General features: G+C 32.2%; 1 protein-coding gene across 1 annotated transcript; it reads right to left on the bottom strand.

The window, feature by feature from the left end:
* Positions 1-14,098: 14,098 nt before the first annotated feature.
* Positions 14,099-17,442, bottom strand: LOC125493291 (uncharacterized). The gene is made up of 11 exons (XM_048636501.2): positions 17,293-17,442; positions 16,932-17,199; positions 16,750-16,834; positions 16,513-16,640; positions 16,332-16,416; positions 15,279-15,399; positions 15,021-15,178; positions 14,797-14,917; positions 14,513-14,692; positions 14,340-14,402; positions 14,099-14,239 (listed from the first exon to the last, which is right to left on the bottom strand). Exons 1-11 carry the CDS (start codon positions 17,440-17,442, stop codon positions 14,099-14,101), a joined length of 1,500 nt encoding a protein of 499 aa, XP_048492458.2.
* Positions 17,443-17,599: the final 157 nt, after the last annotated feature.

Consider the following 17,599-nt stretch of genomic DNA (forward strand, 5'->3'; position numbering starts at 1 on the left):
AATCTCTCTTCCAAAATATCCCTGTAGTCATAGCTGATAATGAACTACCGGCCGATCTTATCCTTTTTGACCTAAAAGACTTTCACGTTATCTTGGGAATGGATTGGTTAGCTAAGTATAAAGCCAAAATCGAGTGTCATAACCAGAAAATATCTCTTAGAGGACCAAAGGAAATAGGATATCTTATAAAGGCATAACTTCCAGCCTGCTGTTAAAATAATCTCTGCCCTGAACCTTCAAACCTACCTTAGAAAAGGCTACCCAGTCTACCTATGCCAAGTAAGGGACGAAGCGGAAAATGAGGAGTTGACTCAAATCCGGTAGTAAAGGAATTTTCGGATGTATTTCCCGAGGAGTTACCTGGAATGCCGCCTGTCAGAGAAGTGAACTTCAAGATCGACTTAGTCCCGGGAACAGGACCTATCTCTAAGGCTCCGTACCGAATGGCACCTGCAGAAATGCAAGAATTGAAGGTGCAGTTGGAGGAATTGTTGGAAAAAGGGTACATTCGACCTAGTGTTTCGCCTTGGGGAGCCCAGTACTGTTTGTTCGAAAGAAAGATGGATCTTTAAGGTTGTGTATCGATTATAGGGAGTTGAATAATGCCACGGTGAAGAATAAATATCCGCTCCCGAGAATTGAGGATTTGTTCGATCAACTTCAAGGTGCAGCAGTATTTTCAAGGATCGATTTGAGATCGGGATCACCAGTTACGAATTGCTGAAGAGGACATTCCGAAAACAGCCTTTCGTACGAGATATGGCCATTATGAGTTCACAGTCATGCCTTTTGGACTCACAAAGCGCCAGCTGCTTTCATGGATCTCATGAATAGGACCTTTCAGCCATATCTGGACAAGTTCGTGATAGTATTCATTGACGATATATTGGTGTACTCGAAGGATAAAGAATCATGAGGTTCAGTTGAGGAAAGTATTGGAGATTCTTCGAGAAAAGCAATTATACGCTAAGTTCTCAAAATGTGAATTTTGGTTGGAAAAAGTATCATTTTTGGGTCATGTGATATCAAAGGAAGGCGTTTCGGTAGACCCGAAGATTCAAGCAGTGACTGATTGGCCTCAACCTAAGAACGTCACTGAAATAAGGAGTTTCTTGGGTTTAGCTGGATATTACCGAAGATTCGTAAAAGATTTTTCAAGAACAGCCCAACCTCTCACTAACCTGATGAAGAAAACAACAAAATTTCATTGGGATGATAAGTGTGAGGAAGCATTTCAAGAGTTGAAGAAAAGACTTACAACAGCCCCGGTATTGACATTGCCCTCTGGAGTAGAAGGATTTGAAGTTTATAGTGATGCCTCGAAGAAAGGTTTTGGGTGTGTTTTGATGCAGCATGGCAAAGTAGTGGCCTATGCGTCGAGACAACTCAAACCGCATGAGCAAAATCACCCTACTCATGACTTGGAGTTAGGGCGATCGTGTTTGCGTTGAAAATTTGGAGACATTACTTGTATGGAGTGCAGTGTAAAGTCTATACAGATCACAAGAGCTTGAAGTATCTGTATACGCAAAAGGAGTTGAATATGAGGCAAAGACGTTGGTTAGAGCTTATAAACGACTATGATTTGAAGATAGTGTATCAAGAAGGAAAAGCGAACAAAGTAGCAGATGCGTTGAGTAGGAAGAGCGCTCATTCGCTAAATGTGCTGATTTTGGCAAATGATCTGTGTGAGGAGATCAAGAGATTGAATTTGGAAGTAGTAGAACCCGGTTATGTGAAAGCTCAATTGAATGCTCTTACTGTTGGACCGGACATATTTGAGGAGATTCGAGAGAAGCAAGCTGCCGATAAGTGGTTGAGTAAGTTAAGAGGATGAAAGAAAGTGGTCAAGCACCAGAATTCGAGATCGATGAAAATGGCGTTGCAAAGTATAAACAGAGATGGTGTGTCCACAAGATGAGGAACTCAAGACGAGAATCCTAAGGGAAGCTCATAGTTCGCCATATTCTATACATCCAGGAGGAGATAAGCTTTATAAGGATTTGAAGAAGCACTTCTGGTGGCCTAGGATGAAGCAAGAAGTAGCCGACTTTGTGGCAAAATGTTTAACCTGCCAGAAGGTGAAAATACAGCATATGAAGCCTGGAGGAAAATTGCAACCGTTGGAAGTGCCAGGATGGAAATGGGAATCTATCTCTATGGATTTTATCACGGGATTGCCGAATACAAGATCTGGAAAGAATGCAATATGGGTAATAGTGGATCGTTTGACTAAAGGCAAGATTCGTAGCAATGAAGGATACTTGGTCGTTGAAACAGTTGGCCGATGCTTACTTTAATGAGGTAGTTAGGCTACATGGTGTTCCGAAGGACATCGTTTCGGATAGGGATTCGAGATTCTTATCTAAGTTCTGGAAACAGCTTCAGACAGCCGTGGGTACATTATTGAAGTTCAGCACAGCTTTCCACCCGCAACAGATGGTCAAACAGAGAGAACAATTCAGACTTTGGAAGATATGTTGAGAGCATGCGTGATGGATTTCGGAGGATATTGGGATAATCATTTGATGTATATTGAGTTTTCGTACAACAACAGTTATCACTCGAGCATAGGAATGGCACCTTATGAGGCATTGTATGGACGAAAATGTAGGAGTCCTATATGTTGGAGCGATGTGAACGAGTCGTTGAATTTAGGACCAGAAATGATAGAAGAGACTACCAACAAGGTAAAGTTGATTCAAGAGCGCATAAAAGCAGCTCAGGATCGACAAAAATCGTATGCCGATCAAAGGAGACGAGATTTGGAGTTTGCAGTTGGAGAGAAAGTGTTGCTGAAAGTTTCACCAACCAAAGGAGTAATGAGGTTCGGTAGGAAAGGAAAGCTAAGTCCTCGTTATATTGGACCTTATGAGGTATTGGAGAGAATTGGACAAGTGGCCTATAGGTTAGCCTTACCTACAGATTTAGCCAAAGTTCATAATGTTTTTCATGTGTCTCAACTTCGTAAATACATCTCTGACCCCTCCCATGTTATCCAACCGAAACCATTGAGTTAGACGAAACCCTCACTTTTGAAGAACGTCCTGTTAGAATCCTTGATTCCAAAACGAGAAACACCCGAAACAAGGCAATAAAGTTAGTCAAAGTTTTATGGTCTAATCATCAAACCGAGGAAGCAACTTGGGAAACAGAAGACGACATGAAAAAGCGTTATCCTGAACTCTTTTTTGAGGTACGATTATTGAGTTTCGGGGACGAAACTCCTTAAGGGGGACTGAATGTAATACTAACAAAGCGCAAAGATAATATTCGTTAACATTAAACATCTAACCTTAAAGTTCGAGGACGAACTTTGTTTTAAGGAGGAGTAGATGTAATACCCCAAATTTTCAAAGATTATTTTATTATTATTTATTAAGATTTAATATTATTTTCGCTTAAAAATTATTTTGTGGTGATGAGATTTCATTGTTAACTACGTTTATTAAAATAATAATTTCATTTAATTTCGATTTATTTTAACAAGTTTCAACTAAATAATTTACTTATTATTCATTTCATTATCAAACTCTTTAAATTGATTTATGGATACCTTGGTTCATTGTCCATCCACATTGGTAATCCAAGCCCAAACATTAGTCCATAGTTCAAGTCCATGTGTCTTTTACCAAAAAGAAAAGTTAAAACAAAAAAAAAAGAGAGAGTGAAAAGCTTCTTTCACGTCTCCCTCCCTCCTTCCTCTTCTTCAAAAAAAAAAAAAAAATCAGCATTCAACAGTAAATTAAATTAATTCAGCAACTTGCAATACTTGTCAGTGAAAATTTAATCTACCCAACTAATATCAGATTATAGGGGAGGTAAACATTGAAGAAGCTACAACACCATAGCTTCACCTCCCTACACCATAGCCTCCATTAATGGGGACTTAACCAAGCTTGAAAATTTCCTGACCAAAATCCCTCTATAAATACTGACTTCATTCTCATCAGATTTCTCAAGCAAAACCACTTCAAAGGTTTGCTTCATTCTCTCTCTCCCTCTTTAATTTCTGAAATTCTGATTTTTAGAAATAAAATAAAAAAAAAAAAAAAAAAAATCTCTAAAACCCACCATTATCACCACCTTCGAACCACCACAAAAAGAAAATCCTACCACCTGAAACGCGGCCAACCACGCGACCGACCAGCCACCCGCACCACCTAAGCCGCGCCTCCCTTGCGCGCAACCCTCGCGACCCAACTCCGCGCCCAACCACCTTCTGTCGCGACACCAACTCCGCGCCCAGCACCCTCGACCCAGCCGCGAAAACAGCCTGTGTTCCCTCGCCTGAACTCCGCCGGAAAATGCCTGCCAAAACCACCCACAAACTTCCCTCCTTCCCTTCCCTCTGTCGGCTCCCTGCTGTCTTTCCCCTCTCCTTCGTTCCTTTTCCTTCCTTTCTGTTTTGAAACTGATTCATGAATCAGTAAAGTGGAACCCCTCTTCCCTTTTTAATGAGTTTTGTTAGTTTACTTTATTTTAAAACTAAACCATAAACTTCCTAAACTAGCTACAATAATGAATTAGTGTATTTTATTAATCTTTTACAAACTTGATAATGTTTTCTGATTTTCTAAATTAACACAAGGAGTAACATAAAGTTATTTTTCTATGTTTAAAATAGTTGTTTAAGTTAATAAAATTAAGATTGAAGTAATTTTATGAAACTTAAAATGATTCATATATAATGTGAAAACTATAAAACTTTATAAACTCTCTAAGTTCATTAAGAATTTCTTTAAAGTTATTTGAATCATTTAAATTGTTTACTTTATAAAAAAAAGGGTTATTTAGGAACTAACTTAAATCTCGTTAATATTGTAGACTCCGATTTCGTAGACAAGGACTATCAAGAGCGCTAACACGTTCGTGAACTTAGCTTTGGGCACGCGTCACGAGGTAATCTTCAATGTCCATCTAAACATAGATCCCGTAGTGTTAAAGAATTGATTACGTGATGTTTATGTGCTTATAAAATTTATAGTATGGACTATATTATGAGTTATCGATTAATGAGGTTTATAAATACGAAGAACAAATTGGACAACGACTCTGGATTATGAATTACGAATAATGACGATGGACGAAGTACGATATGACTACGATGTTTTATAACGTTATTAAAATCGGTTAATGTTATATTATTAAATTATATGTATTTTATATATATATTATTATATTATTATTATTATGATTATTATTATTGTTATTATTATCACTTTATTCATGAATATTATTATCGTTATTAACTTTGGAAGTTGGAATTGATAAGAAATTGTGATAACAAAATGATTATGAATCTGAGACGATAAATGAACTCAAGTGATTGGAAATATGAAATAAGTTATTGAAATCTCTATGAATGAATTGAGATTATGATGGATTGAATATGTTCACACTGGTTTGAACAAGATGACGTAATTAATAAGATGACGTAATTGAATAAGATGACGTAAATGTATATGTGAATTATGTGATGACGTGAATTAAAAGATGTTAATCACGTAAAGTGAAATATCGGAGGGAAATGATGAACAGGTTGCCCTGTATGAGTGGTTCAGCGGCCCCTACAGGTTCTCTGGTTACTATGCTGATTATTCTGTTACTGTCTTCCTTCTATCTTGATGTGATCCAAGTAGAAGGGGTGTGCACACTAGGGACTCTGTTATGGCCAATATGATTTTTCGTAGGTGGTTACAGGGGGTTTCCCCGGCCTACAAGTAGGTGGTTACAGGGGGTTTCCCCGGCCTACTATGGTGAAGTAAGTGGTTACAGGGGGTTTCCCCGGCTTACTGGCGTTCTCTTTCCTCTCCATGAATAATTGGGATAATTGAATTAATGAAATGATTATTCAGTGTATATATATGTGTACATGTGTTATGACTTCCAAAACTATTAGTATACTATTTTACAAAGTATTTTCAACTTAAGTATTTTACGGGATGGAGTTGGAATTACTCAGTTTATCTGATTTTGGGAGCTTGTCTCTCTCTTGTCTCTTTTCAATATATTTGTGCAGGTGGGTGATCGAACGGGGGAACAAAAGGGAGATCACTTAGAGTTGTCATCCACTTAGCCTATGATTAGCTTTCGCTGGAACTCTGAAACTTTTAATTAATTAGTGATGTCTAATAAACAATTTACTTAGTTGTTTTGTTTAATGAATTTAAGTTGGTGTGTTGTAACTTAGCCTTGCAATTGTTTCCAAGGAGATAATTGCGGCGGTAACACCTCCCCGTCGGATCGAACCCTCGTGGATCCGTTTTCCCCCGAAAACCCGAGTTTATTCGAATGGAAAAAGGGTTCGGGTCGGCGGGGGTGTTACAGGGACTTTTATCTCTATGGAAAACATCCACCCGATATCCATCCTCGCCATATGGAAAGAGAAGGGGATACTGCAAAGGTAGATAAGAAGGATGGAGTTCAGAAATTTGCTTTAATTTTCCATTTCGTGTTTCGATAATAATATCTCTTTTATCTGCAGTATCAATGTCTCCAACTATTAACGCAACGACCTCAGATGTTGTTGGTAAATTATATGTCCTACCATCAGTATCCCTCCTGCCAATTAGCTGTAATCGAACATTTTGACACGAATCACTAATAAAGCGATCTCTGGCCATCCTAAAATTCTTTGCAAGAGGATTGTGTTCATCTATCATATCTTGTAATTGCGCAATTAGAGGATCTTCAAAATTTTCGGGATTTCTAGAACTGGCATAAACATTGAAAAAATAGTTACATTTTTAACGCAAATATTTTCATATAACTTTAGTTAGTAAAGCAAGGTAGTATATTTTGTAATTTACCTATAAGCAGCCTTTCTATTAGCAATCTCATGTTCTGTGTCATATATGTATAGCTGAGAAAACTTTGGACGCGAGCCTTCATTCGGCAACAAACTACCAATTAAATGATGATTCTGACCACCTATTTTAAAGTTATATGGTCCACGTCCTTGAGTGGATGGTGCTTGTATCTTCCCTCCCATCGATGTGAACGAATGCATCATATTATATGGTCGTATGTTCTCGATGAAGTTCCTACTTTTTGGATGTTTTCCTTCAAGCAAGTCACTGAGGAGTTGTGGAGGGCGACGTAGTAAAGGTAGCACAACTTTGCCTTGCATACAGCAAAGTGAGAACTTGGGCTTCTCAGTTTTGATATGTTTTTTTGCTCTTTCCTCGAACCACATCATTGCACCACAATATTCACATTCCCATACTGGATCTCCAATATCCCAATACTCTATATAACAAATTTCAAATTTAAGTATAATATCATTTCAATGTACGTATAAGTTGCCAACTAACTTTCAACTAATTATAAACTTTAATTTTCAATACCTGAAACTTCGTTTTCATTGCTAGCAATATTGTCAATATTCTCATGATCATCCACCTCTAACTGAAGGGAACGATTTGCTATGTTTGACGTGTTAATCTCGGTTGTACTTGCTGTTATACATAATATTTAATTAGTTATACATAAAAGATTCATAACAAATATTTTCAATTCGATTATTAAAAAACATAGGAAACTGTGTATCTAGATATAACTGTTTTCTAACTTGATTGAGAACTTTTTTACTCTGAGCGACAGTTTTGTTATATCTGCACTTCGTTCTGGATTCTTCTAAACGTAGTAGGTCTCGATTTCCAACTTCATTAACTCAAAGTAAATAACACGATGTGAAGTTAATAATATTATTATGCACAATAAATAGTTTCATATGTACATATATATGCACATATAACGTTAAACATACCAAGATTACGCTTTTGATTCAATATAAGCCTTCTTTTTTGTCGTGCTGACTTTGAATCGAAATTAACATCTGAACGTAACAATTAATAATTGTTAAAATAATAATAGATCAAAGTGTGGAATAATATCACATATATAGAGTATGGTTGTAACACGTACATATATTTTCGTTGTTAACAACAGATGGTGACAAATAACGACTTTCGCAGGTAGCAGTGACCTCATTTTCTGAAGATTTTTATATAACAATTTCTTGTTAGAAATATCAATAAATAAATTACTTCATTTGATGGATATCAAATAACAAAAAGAAAGCACTCACGTTCTCGTTCGATGTCATTAACTGTATAATGACCATTTACCATGATCCCAGATGTAGGTGATAGTTGAACATAATTTGGAACATCTACACAAATAGTAAGAAATCGTTTTAATAAAGTATCCCACTTAATGGTAATAGATAAAATATAATGTTCATCAAACTTCATTATGCTACATAATTTATTGTTCAACCTTCTACTATACGCTTCTCGGCTATTATTGCCATTCGCTTTCGTCGATTGACCTTAGTAGGATGGCAATCATGTTCATTAATGCTCAAATCTGAAAATATATATAGTCTATTAAATCTATGTATATTTTGAATATGAAATGACTCATAACATTCAATTTAAATATACAGACCGTTTGTAATGTTGCTAAGCGGTGTTATGTAAATATTACGCTGGTTGGATGATGGTTGATCAATAATTAGTGGAGTATAACTGTGACTCGAGCCTTAAGAAAGAAATGTTATTAGTTTCAAAAAATTACATATATATTTGATAACAAATGACAACATATATATATATATATATATACACACTACCCGTTTGTAATGTTACAGAGCGATGTTATGTCGACAACACAATAATTCGATGATCTTTGTTGATAATTTACTGGACAGTAGTTGTTATGTAGGCATAACAAAATAACTTATAATAAATTATATGTATCATTAAATTAAAAGGAATGCTTAAATAATAAATAAATTATAAGTTATTGTGATCTTTTGATCACAAAGTACTTTATAAGTATTACATTATTATCAGTTTGCACGATTTAAATATTAAAAAGGGTTTTAAAAAAATATACAGCAAATATTAATATATGTATTGTCGTCTATATTATAATAGTAATATTAAGTGAAATTACTTTTGATATTAGAAGAAATACAACTCAATGAATTTGTTTTCTATTGTATTTACAGTATAACAGGTGTCTTATTATACAGCTCAATGAACTATATAATTACTATAGTTATATTTTATTGTCGAAAACTATAATACAAATTATACAATAAAAATTAGACAATACAAATATATGCGAAATTCATCTATATATCAACAAATAAAAGTAATATATGCAATATTTTAACAATGCTAAATATTGATATACTTTTAATTTCGAATTCCTTAAAATGGTCTATTTGTAAATGAATTAGTTAAGACATATTTAATATGAGATTATAAGGTACTCCCTCCATTTCCTAAAGATCTTCCCACTTACTGTTCCTACAGATTCCAAGGAAAATCAAGTTGTGTGGGGCATGGTGTGAGTAAAGTAGGAGAGAGAAAGAGGTTAAGATAAATAAACAAATAAAAAGGGGTTAAAGTAGGAGAGAGAAAGGGAGTAAAATTGAATTAATAATGTAATGGTGGACCATATGATAGTGACATGAGAGGGTAAATAAGGAAATTTATTTTGCCAAATAAGGAATAAAGCAAAAGAGGGAAGATCTTTTGGAAACACCCTTAAACGGAAAGAGGGAAGATCTTTAGGAAACGGAGGGAGTATTAGGTTAATTTGATGAAAAGAGAACATGTCATTTGTGTTTAAAAATGATGGATATTAGTATTTATAACTCGATTATGTGTTTTCGTAGTTGTCGAAGGTTAACCGTCGAAAAACAAATAAAAAATATAATAATACGAAAACAGGTCATTTAAATAGTAACTGATAATGATAGTATGAAGATTACATTGGTTGTTATAAGAAATACAATTGAATGGAGTTCCATTCTCTTTCATATTTTCGAAAGAACATGTACCCATGTGATGTTTGTCTTTCAGTATACACCTTCTTTTTTGTCTTGCAATATGTGCATCGCTATTACGAATAGAGGTTGCAGAACTAAGAACTGTTTAAGAAGGGAGATCAAATTAGACAACATACTGTTAGATATTAATTGGCATAAAAATATTTATTATATTAATTGACATAAAATATTAATTGTCGTACCATTAGATACATCCGATAAAGGTTGAGTTTGCTCCTTCAGTACATAGTTACTTGTTGATGTCAAAGTTGCACCTGATATGAATTTTTTGACAGGAATAAAATCTACATTATTACATATGAATAGTGGGTATGAAAAATTAGTATCTTAACAATATTTTATTAATCTGAACTTAACCCAATTGCACTTAACCCAATTTTACACAACAACTACATATGTTGATACTCTACATATGTTGCACCCAATGACCCAATTGCTATTGCACATTTGCACCCAATGACCCAATTGCTTTACTTAGACAAATGTATACTTAGTTGCATCCAATGACCCAATTGCTATTTGCTTAACCCAATAATTTATATATTTATCATTTTTTGGTAAACCCAATCCCTTATTGCATGTATCTCCCTATCTCTTATAACACTTATTTCTCTTCCAATTATTTCAACTTCACGGTACCCCATTCTTTCATCCAAGAAGTTAGTCCACATTATTTTCTTGTTTTAATATGCAAATTTGTTGGTCAACCCAATTCCTTATTGTATTCCTATCTTATAAGACTTTCTCTTCCCATTATTTCACCTTCACAGTACCATTCTTTCATCTAATAAGTTAGTCCATATTATTTTCTTATAACACTTTCTCTTCCCATTATTTTCTTCACGGTACCATTCTTTCATTCAAGAAGTTAACCCAATTCCAATTGCTTTACTTAGACAAATTTGTTGTTTTCTAAACAATGAAGGAATGCAATTCACGATACCATTCTTTCATTCAAGAAGTTAGTCCACAATGAAGGCATGCAAATAGAAATTCTCTAAAAAAATTGAAAGCAAACAAAAGTTGCATCAATGGCAAAAAAATTGAAGATCTATTCATCACCAAGAGGTTAAAACAACATGCATGTTGGTTATGGTGGAGGATTGTTCACTTAATGGCAACGCAAGGGAAAATGGAGGGTAATATCAATGAGATCCACAATATAATAACTTACCGCCCAAAATAGTAAGTTTTATCTTCCAATTTCTTATTGACATTAAAGTTTAAATTATATAGAAGATAATAAACATAATGCATGTATAATTCACATATGAGTTAATCAAATCTCACGTTTTCATGATTAATTTGAATATTATAATTTAATTTATATATAAATCAAGTTTATAAAATAACAACCACAAATTTTTTTGGTTATGAATTTGCATGTAACAAAATTTGATTTTTAAATATTAAAATATTATTTTTACACGGGTTCACATTTTTTTAAAAAAAACGTCTACATTTTAAGAAATAATAGATTTGTATATTTAATTCATATATAAATGCAAAGTAAAATAACAACCACAAATTTTTTTGGTTATGAATTTGCATGTAACAAATTTTTATTTTTTAAATATTAAAAGATTATTTTTACACGGGTTCACAACTTTTTTTTTAAAAAAAATGTCTACATTTTAAGAAATAATAGAGCATGGTAAAAAAATCATATCTTAATTCATTTGCATATTCAATTCAAATATAAATGCAAAGTAAAATAACAGCCACATATTATTTTGGTTATGAATTTGCATGTAACAAAATTTGATTTTTTTAATTTTTTAACCAATAATTATCATGTTACAATATTTAAGAACCGGTTCACAGATTATTTTTTTCAAAATAAATTTCAGAAATGATGGATCACGATAAAAAATCATATTCTAATTCATTTGTATGTAGTGAATTTTATTTTTTAAAAATTTAATAGACAATCTTATTAACTATTATTTTTGTTTGAATATATTGTTAAAGATGTATTTCTGATGATCTATATTTTTTTTTTTCTGATTTATTGATGTTGATTTTTTTTTTTGCCGATGAGATTGGGTAACTCAAATTGTTAGTCTTAATAGATTACTTTAGTTATCTTTTTGGTTGGTTGATGATGTATTTTTCATTAATTTTTTCCGACAACTCATATTACAAATAGATGATTTAGATATTGCATAATAATTGGTGGAATAAAACCTGTTAGATATATGCCATCTTGGTTTTAGGCGTAAGACATGGTGTGACTTTGTATATATTGCTTTCTTTGTGAATAATACGATTGAGGGAAATATTCTAATAAAACCATATAAGTATATACAATGTCTTACCTTTCTCATTGTGTCTGTTTCTAGCACGTTTTGTAGCCATTGCTTTCTTCCTTTTAGCACGATTCAACTTTGTTGTCTCTTCATCCATTATCTTATTGATTTAGTTTTTCTTACTTATTTAGATTTTTGACCCCCTTACCAAGAACTTAATGGAAAGAAACACTAATTAGTTTTATAGTGAAGATTAATGAGTTTTATAGTGATGCATGTCTCGTATGTGCTAATTATAAGGAGTTTTTATATTATAAGTTACCTTTTATTAGTTAGATATTTTAGGTAAGAATAAAAACTATCCCTGGACGTTTTTTTAAATTTAGTAAACTTAATGCAATACCATCATTAAAAGATTGCAATTAATGAATTAATCATCTATAGTGTTTTATAAACATAGTACATGTATATTATTTTATAAACCTTCTTGATTTACGTGATTGAACATCGGCATGATGTTTTCAAGTTGTTAAGGATTTATATAAAAAGCAAGAGTTAACACGTTTAGTTAGCATATTTATAAAATTAGATCCTTGAAATCAAGGAATATTGTCGCTTAGGAGTTAGGATCTTATGCTGGTCTTCCTATTAAGAAGGGGCAGTTTTTCATTTTTTTTAAAAAAATGCAGTCACAAAAATTCATCACTTTTGTACCTAAATGGAAGGAATAGGTTAGGGTCTAGGGATTATTATATATTTTGACCCCTTACCAACAACTTAATGGAAGGAATTACTGAGTATCTTGATTAATGAGTTTTATGTAATACATTTGTGGTAACGTACTAATAATAAGGAGTATTTATATTTTAAGTTACCTATTTACATTTAAATATTTTAGGTAAGAATATTCATAACAAAAAACTATCCCTAGATTATATCCTTAATTGCAGTAATCTTGATTTTTTTGAGAAATATTGGCCATTGTGTATAAACTAAGGGATTGGTGAAATATTTCTTAATTGGAACTTTATAAGTATAGTGGCCTAAGCAAGAAAAAAAAATATATGATATTTTTTTGGTTTAGTTGTGATAACAGCTACTTTTGATTTATAAAATGTTTTTTTTTTTTTTGTCATTTGTAGCACCTGTTTTGCTTTTAAGAAAACTTTTTACTCTTATCCTATCTTCTTTCATGAGCTAATTTTTTGTTGAGTATCTATACCACATACATATAAAATGAGCCCAAGATGCCTTAATTTTGACACGTTTTAACTCTTATCCTATTTTCTAATAATAATATATGGAAATAGGCACGAAAGACTTCAAAATTGAAATTTTAAAAATTATATGGAAATAGGCATGCTCTTAAAAGATTAAAAAAAATCATATATATGTCTTTTAGAAACGATTATGTAGAACATGTATGGGATCCTTTCTAGGAGACCGTATGAGCTTAAATTTATGTAATAAGTTCATTAGCGTATATCATAGTTTTAGTTAAATAATTAATTATCATAAGGTAGGCGATAGAACGTAATGAGGATCCTCATAGTTGGTGAAAAAATTAAAGAAATCCGTAAGAGAAAAATGTAAATGTGAAAATCTATGAGGTGGAGGGAAGAAAAGGCGAGGTATAAGAAGAAGGGAAAGAGATATAAACACCATGATGATGAGAAATGTTGTATATTTCATGCTCTATATAATGAGGGGTAAATGTTTCTTACTATTTATTCATTACCAAAAACTATCCCTAGACATAAGGTCAAAAAATTCATATGACAGTTGCTTATTATAAGATCAAAAAATATATAAAAGTGCTAAAATTGAATCCTAAATAATGAGAAACTCAAAAATTATAATCTAATTCATAAAATCCATTCTAAATAACTTTAAAAAAACAATCGAACATAGTTTTGAAATTTATTCAAGATAGACAAAAAACACATCATCTACGATTATCACTTCTTTTCTTCCTTAACAATCATGGGCCTCTTGTTTGTTGATAACGAGCATCCAAAGGGGAACTATATTTGCAGCTATCACTATCACCATTAGTTTCTAAGATGCGCTTTTGAGGTGTAACAGAAGTTGCCGATTCTTGCTGGTTGCTCATATTATGATCCTATAATATATAAAGACATCAAATTTGGTTAGTTAAATAACACATAGATTACATTCATATTATTTTCTTGAAAAACAATATTAGATAGGTCAATTGTTACCTTATCCACTTCAATTTCCTTGACACTCTCATTTTCTTTTAGTGCTTCTTTGGCTTCCTCGTACTGGACATTACAACAAAAAAAAAGTATGGTAGAATCAGGTACTCCAACTATTTGACAGAAATATGTAATTAGATTATGGGTTAAAAATATAATTTTGAATGACAATGTACCACCATTTTCATGTAGAGTCCCATCCATTTGTCTATAGTTGTTTGATCGTCAGTTGTATTGATAACGGCAAAGTCCTTTGACTGACCAACCTTATTAGGATGAGGAATCTCCACTTTAAAGAGTAATCTTTTGCCAAGCAATTTTGTGAATTCTTCAGGAAACCCATCCTTGTCACCTTTCTGTTGAGGATTATGAATTAGAATATATAATATTCTAGTATTAATTACTTAATTAATATTCTTTAACTATTTTTTGTTAAGCGTATAATATTATTATGTAATACCTTCACTTGCATTTCTAACAAATCTGAAGCGGATTTATCCAACAACTTGTGCACCTCTTTTTCGAATAGAACAAAAGTTGCATCATCTGTTTTGTCAGAAACTATTATCTTCAATCTGAACCTGTAATTTATATAGATATGTTAGATTTAATTTTTATATGTTTCGTGTAAATGACAATAACTATTTATATACATACATTATATGTGCATAACATTTTTTTTACCTAGGCACGGTTGCCTTCAAAACTTTCTCGCACCTTTTGCAAGTTATCTTATCACCATCTCGTTTGACTCCCTTATAACAAATTTTGCATGACTCGTAGTACCAACTGAAATTTGTATCAATGTCTTCAATTGTAGCAAGGCACACACCTAACCCAGACTTTTTAAAAAAAAATATTATAGTTAAATTATTTATACTAAGTGTATTGGTTAAAAGTAGTAAACCAAACTAATCTATTTTAATTATCATGTTGTTTTACCTGTTCACACTGCATCAAATCACTAATGTCTTTTACGATATCCTCTTTTAGAAACTCATTAGTCTCAGTTGATATCTCACTTGGTCGTGGAGAAATTGTTCTTGCTCCAATTGCATTTTTCCTAATAAGAAATTAGTAAACATAACATGTATAAAAGTATAATCAAAACTATAGTAATTCTTAAAAATGCACTGTTATTATTTATAATGATTGAATAATATTAGTCATACAAATATTAAAATAGAATAATAAACTAAAGATGACCATTTGTTGCCTTTAAGTCTGATAGGTTTATTAGAGTATATTAGTAATGCATTAGGTGTTCTAGGTAAAAAATAATAGTAATGCATTAGATATAGGTTTTTTTTTTTTGATAAGTTGGTTTGTTTTATTTGCTTATCATGCCATATGAAGGAAATGACATGTCAACATGAAGGATTACAGCCGTGGGAATCCTTTTAATGAAGTTGTATGCCATATGTCAATTTTGTTATACCATATGTCAAATTTGTTATACCATATGTCATCGCATTTTATTATACCATATGTCAATTTTGTTATACCATAAAGTTCATTATCATCTCTTCAGTTGTTTAGCTTTAGGGCCATAAAGTTCATAAAGAAAATGACATGTCATCACATTTTATTATACCATATGTCAATTTTATAAGTACTCAAATTTGATACTAAGGACTAAGGACACATAATAGCTTATCAAATTGTTAAAGATACTGCTGGCAAACCATAAAAATTGACTACATTAACTTTACAACTTACATGTTGTTTGTTTTTTTAGATTTAGAACTAAAGAATCCCCAAATATGAGTAAACTTAATTATCAGCATTCCTTCTCTAATTTGTTTAAGAATAAATAACATATACATGACTAAAAGTAACCTTTTTAATGTCCTCCCTCTCTTTACATAGAATGTAATTTGTACCTAAAAAAAAGACCTTTTTTAATGTCCTCCTTCTTGTTACCTAGAATGTAAGCAGTACATGTTGCAGTTGGAAATATGACTTAAATTTTGACTAATTTAAAGCAATACATACTTGTTGTTGAATTCCATAATTGCCGGAATTTCGGAGTTGATGAATAATCGAGTTGCATGGCGAGAAGTTGCGATCCGAATCTCACCTTATTATGCAAAGTAATTTAGGAGTATTTAAATTTTGAACAAATGAAGTATTTAAATAATAACGTTAAAATATAAAACGATGTTTTTAAAATTACCTTGATACGTAATACTGTTTCCTTGTTGTCCAACAACAATAATACTTTCGTCATCCTTCCTAGTCTTGAGGTATGTAGTGAATTCGTCAGCATATTTACCCCACAACACACATGTAAGAGACTTATTCCTGTGAATATGACCGTCAAAGTAAATAATGTAAAAAGATTAAAAAGATTAGTCTATTAACTTAATAAGTTAATTTTCGTAAAACAACAATACATATTTTTTGGACTTACTCTAAATCTATAAGATCAATGGTCATCAATTTTGAAGAAGGTTTCTCTTGGATAGAACTATAGCCACTAACTTCTCCAATAAAATCTAAATAGAAGAACAATAGTGAGTACATAATCTGTAGAAAGTAAATAACAAAAAACCATATTAAAGAGAAAATATAATTATTGTAGATTTAAAATACCTATTAAAAAAACATTTGAATATTTCTCTGATAGTATGTCATCAAATGTGACAAACTCCAATCCATATGAATCAATTTGTAAATCCTCACACTCAGCAATATGGGACGAATAATTTAGATCAATTCTATAAGTATGTCTAGTTCCTCGATCTACACCATCATTGTCTCTAACAGAAAAATTAGAGACCTCCAAGTATTTTCCTTCCTTCAACCTCGATGAAAAGGTAGACAAAAGTGATTTCTTACATGTAAGTTGAATTTTGTATCCCTACACATTTGAGAAGCATATATTAATACATCTAAATTATGAAATTTACACGATTTATAAATATAAAAATAATGTTATGCGATTCATGATTACCTCCTTATCCATCAAAATAGCATCTATCTTTTCAACGACATCATTTTTATTGAATGCGGGCTTCTCCCAAACACGAATCACCCTTACTTTAATTGAACACCGCTTTGATGCCTTAGAAAGGTCACAAATTTTAACAATTTCTGAACCCATTTTACTACAGTGAATATTGTTTGTATTTGTTAGTAGAAATAAATTGTATGATGTCTTAGAATATATATAGATGTGGATATCCACGTAACATGGTTAGTAGAATTTGAGCTTGAAATTTTTGCCATAACAAAAGCTAAATCTCATATATATTACATTG

This window comes from Beta vulgaris, chromosome 1, assembly GCF_026745355.1.
Source record: "Beta vulgaris subsp. vulgaris cultivar EL10 chromosome 1, EL10.2, whole genome shotgun sequence".
Lineage (NCBI taxonomy): Eukaryota > Viridiplantae > Streptophyta > Magnoliopsida > Caryophyllales > Amaranthaceae > Beta > Beta vulgaris.

Excerpts from the sequence above, each read along its gene's own strand:
- LOC125493291 (XM_048636501.2), bottom strand. The coding sequence starts at position 17,442 with ATGGGTTCAGAAATTGTTAAAATTTGTGACCTTTCTAAGGCATCAAAG. Across the intron at positions 16,835-16,931 it reads TTCAAATGTTTTTTTAATAG|ATTTTATTGGAGAAGTTAGT; the intron begins GTATTTTAAATC and ends TCTTCTATTTAG. Across the intron at positions 14,240-14,339 it reads AGGAAATTGAAGTGGATAAG|GATCATAATATGAGCAACCA; the intron begins GTAACAATTGAC and ends TATATATTATAG.